The following is a 1564-nucleotide window of genomic DNA, read 5'->3' on the forward strand; positions in this document are numbered from 1 at the left end:
ATATATATATATATATATATATTTACTTTCCTTTATGCTCACTTCACTGTGGGGTGTTATAAACTAGGCAAGGCTACTCTTCTAAACCTTTTGTTTTTTTCTCAGGTTCTTTGGTTGTGAAAACATATGAGATAAGTCATGAAGGCAACTATCATCTTTCTTCTGCTTGCTCAAGTTTCCTGGGCCGGACCATTCCAACAGAGAAGCATATTTGACTTTTATGACCTCATGCAAGCAGATGAGGCTTCTGGGATAGAACCAGAAAATCCCACTCCTTATGATCCTGACTTTGAGCCTCTGGGGCCAGTGTGTCCCTTCCGCTGCCAATGCCACCTTCGAGTTGTCCAGTGCTCTGATTTGGGTGAGTGGGATGCAGGCTCTCTTTACCTACCTTCTTTGTTATATTCCTGGGAGTTTAGCACATTCAGTTTTAATCACTGCATTTCCAAATGTGAGAGACAGTGCCACCTAATGAGAAATAGAGGAAGCAAATAGGATAGAAAGAACTAGCTTCAAAGTTAAGATCATTTTTTTTTTTTTAAGTCACAGCTCCATCACTTTGCAACCTTGAACAAATCATTTTTAACAGGAAATCTTTTTTGAGCCTCATGGTCCCTCTTCTATAAAATAAAATTTTAACCAAAACAATGTCTTACATTCTGTGATTCTAGAGTGATGGTTTATTTTAATTAGATGACTTTTTTTTTATGAAGTCTTAAATATTAAGAAAACCTGGACAGTCTCTTTATTCTTGGCTTAATCCAGACAAGCAGAGTTCAAACATTGCTAAATTGTAAAGTATGCAGAGTTATCAGAAGCAAAACAAGTAAACTTTAAGAACAAAAGATTATCTTTCAAATGTCAGAATACTCCCTTATTCTCTGAGTCTTAGTTTTGCCTTTGTTTTTGATATTTTGTAATCTAGCTATTTATATTTTTTAGAATGTTTTCTAAGTAAATATTTATAACTAAGGTATGGTATAAATAGCCAGTATAATCACAGAGCACATATCTTTAGCCCACCACTGTATATACAATTTGATTTATCATCTTTCAAGAAAAGTTTGGCCTGGGAATTTCAAGACCAATACACTCAGAAGATAAATCTCCAGAAATTGTGAAGTCCCAGCACATGGGCCAAAAGGGAATCAACTTAGTTTACATGGCAGCTGATTCACATTCCTCTTTTCTTTTGGTACATTTTCCTTTTGGAAAGAAAAAAAGAAAGGAAATAAAAAACCCCTCATTAAAGGATTCTATCATGGTGCACTTCCTTGTGGAAGAAACCCATTGCCTAATAGGACTCTTTTTTTTTTTTGTGGTATGGCTTGTGTTGAGTGAGCACTGAAAATTTCAACATGATTTATCCATAACAATGTTGTCAATGATGTGAATATATGACAAGTTGTCTTCATTGAGACCCCAAATTTAAAACAAGCAATGTAAATAATATTAAATTTTTTCTTCATAGGTCAATAGCCTTGAAAGTCAGTCTAAATGTACCTTATCACCTTTTAAACACATTTTTAACACTCTGCTTCTTAACAATCTATTAAAACACATG

At 34.4% G+C, this 1564-nt stretch overlaps 1 protein-coding gene across 3 annotated transcripts in view; it reads left to right on the top strand.

Moving 5' to 3' along the window:
* DCN (decorin) overlaps window positions 1-1564 on the top strand; it is a 42773-nt gene that overhangs the window by 4090 nt on the left and 37119 nt on the right. For all 3 annotated transcript variants that reach the window (XM_006759349.2, XM_015561071.1, XM_006759350.2), the window contains exon 2: window positions 106-361. In XM_006759349.2, coding sequence (XP_006759412.1) covers window positions 139-361 — 223 coding nt within the window. In that variant the 5' untranslated portion in view covers window positions 106-138. The remainder of the gene's footprint in view (window positions 1-105; window positions 362-1564) is intronic.

Source organism: Myotis davidii, unplaced genomic scaffold (genome assembly GCF_000327345.1).
Source record: "Myotis davidii unplaced genomic scaffold, ASM32734v1 scaffold656, whole genome shotgun sequence".
Lineage (NCBI taxonomy): Eukaryota > Metazoa > Chordata > Mammalia > Chiroptera > Vespertilionidae > Myotis > Myotis davidii.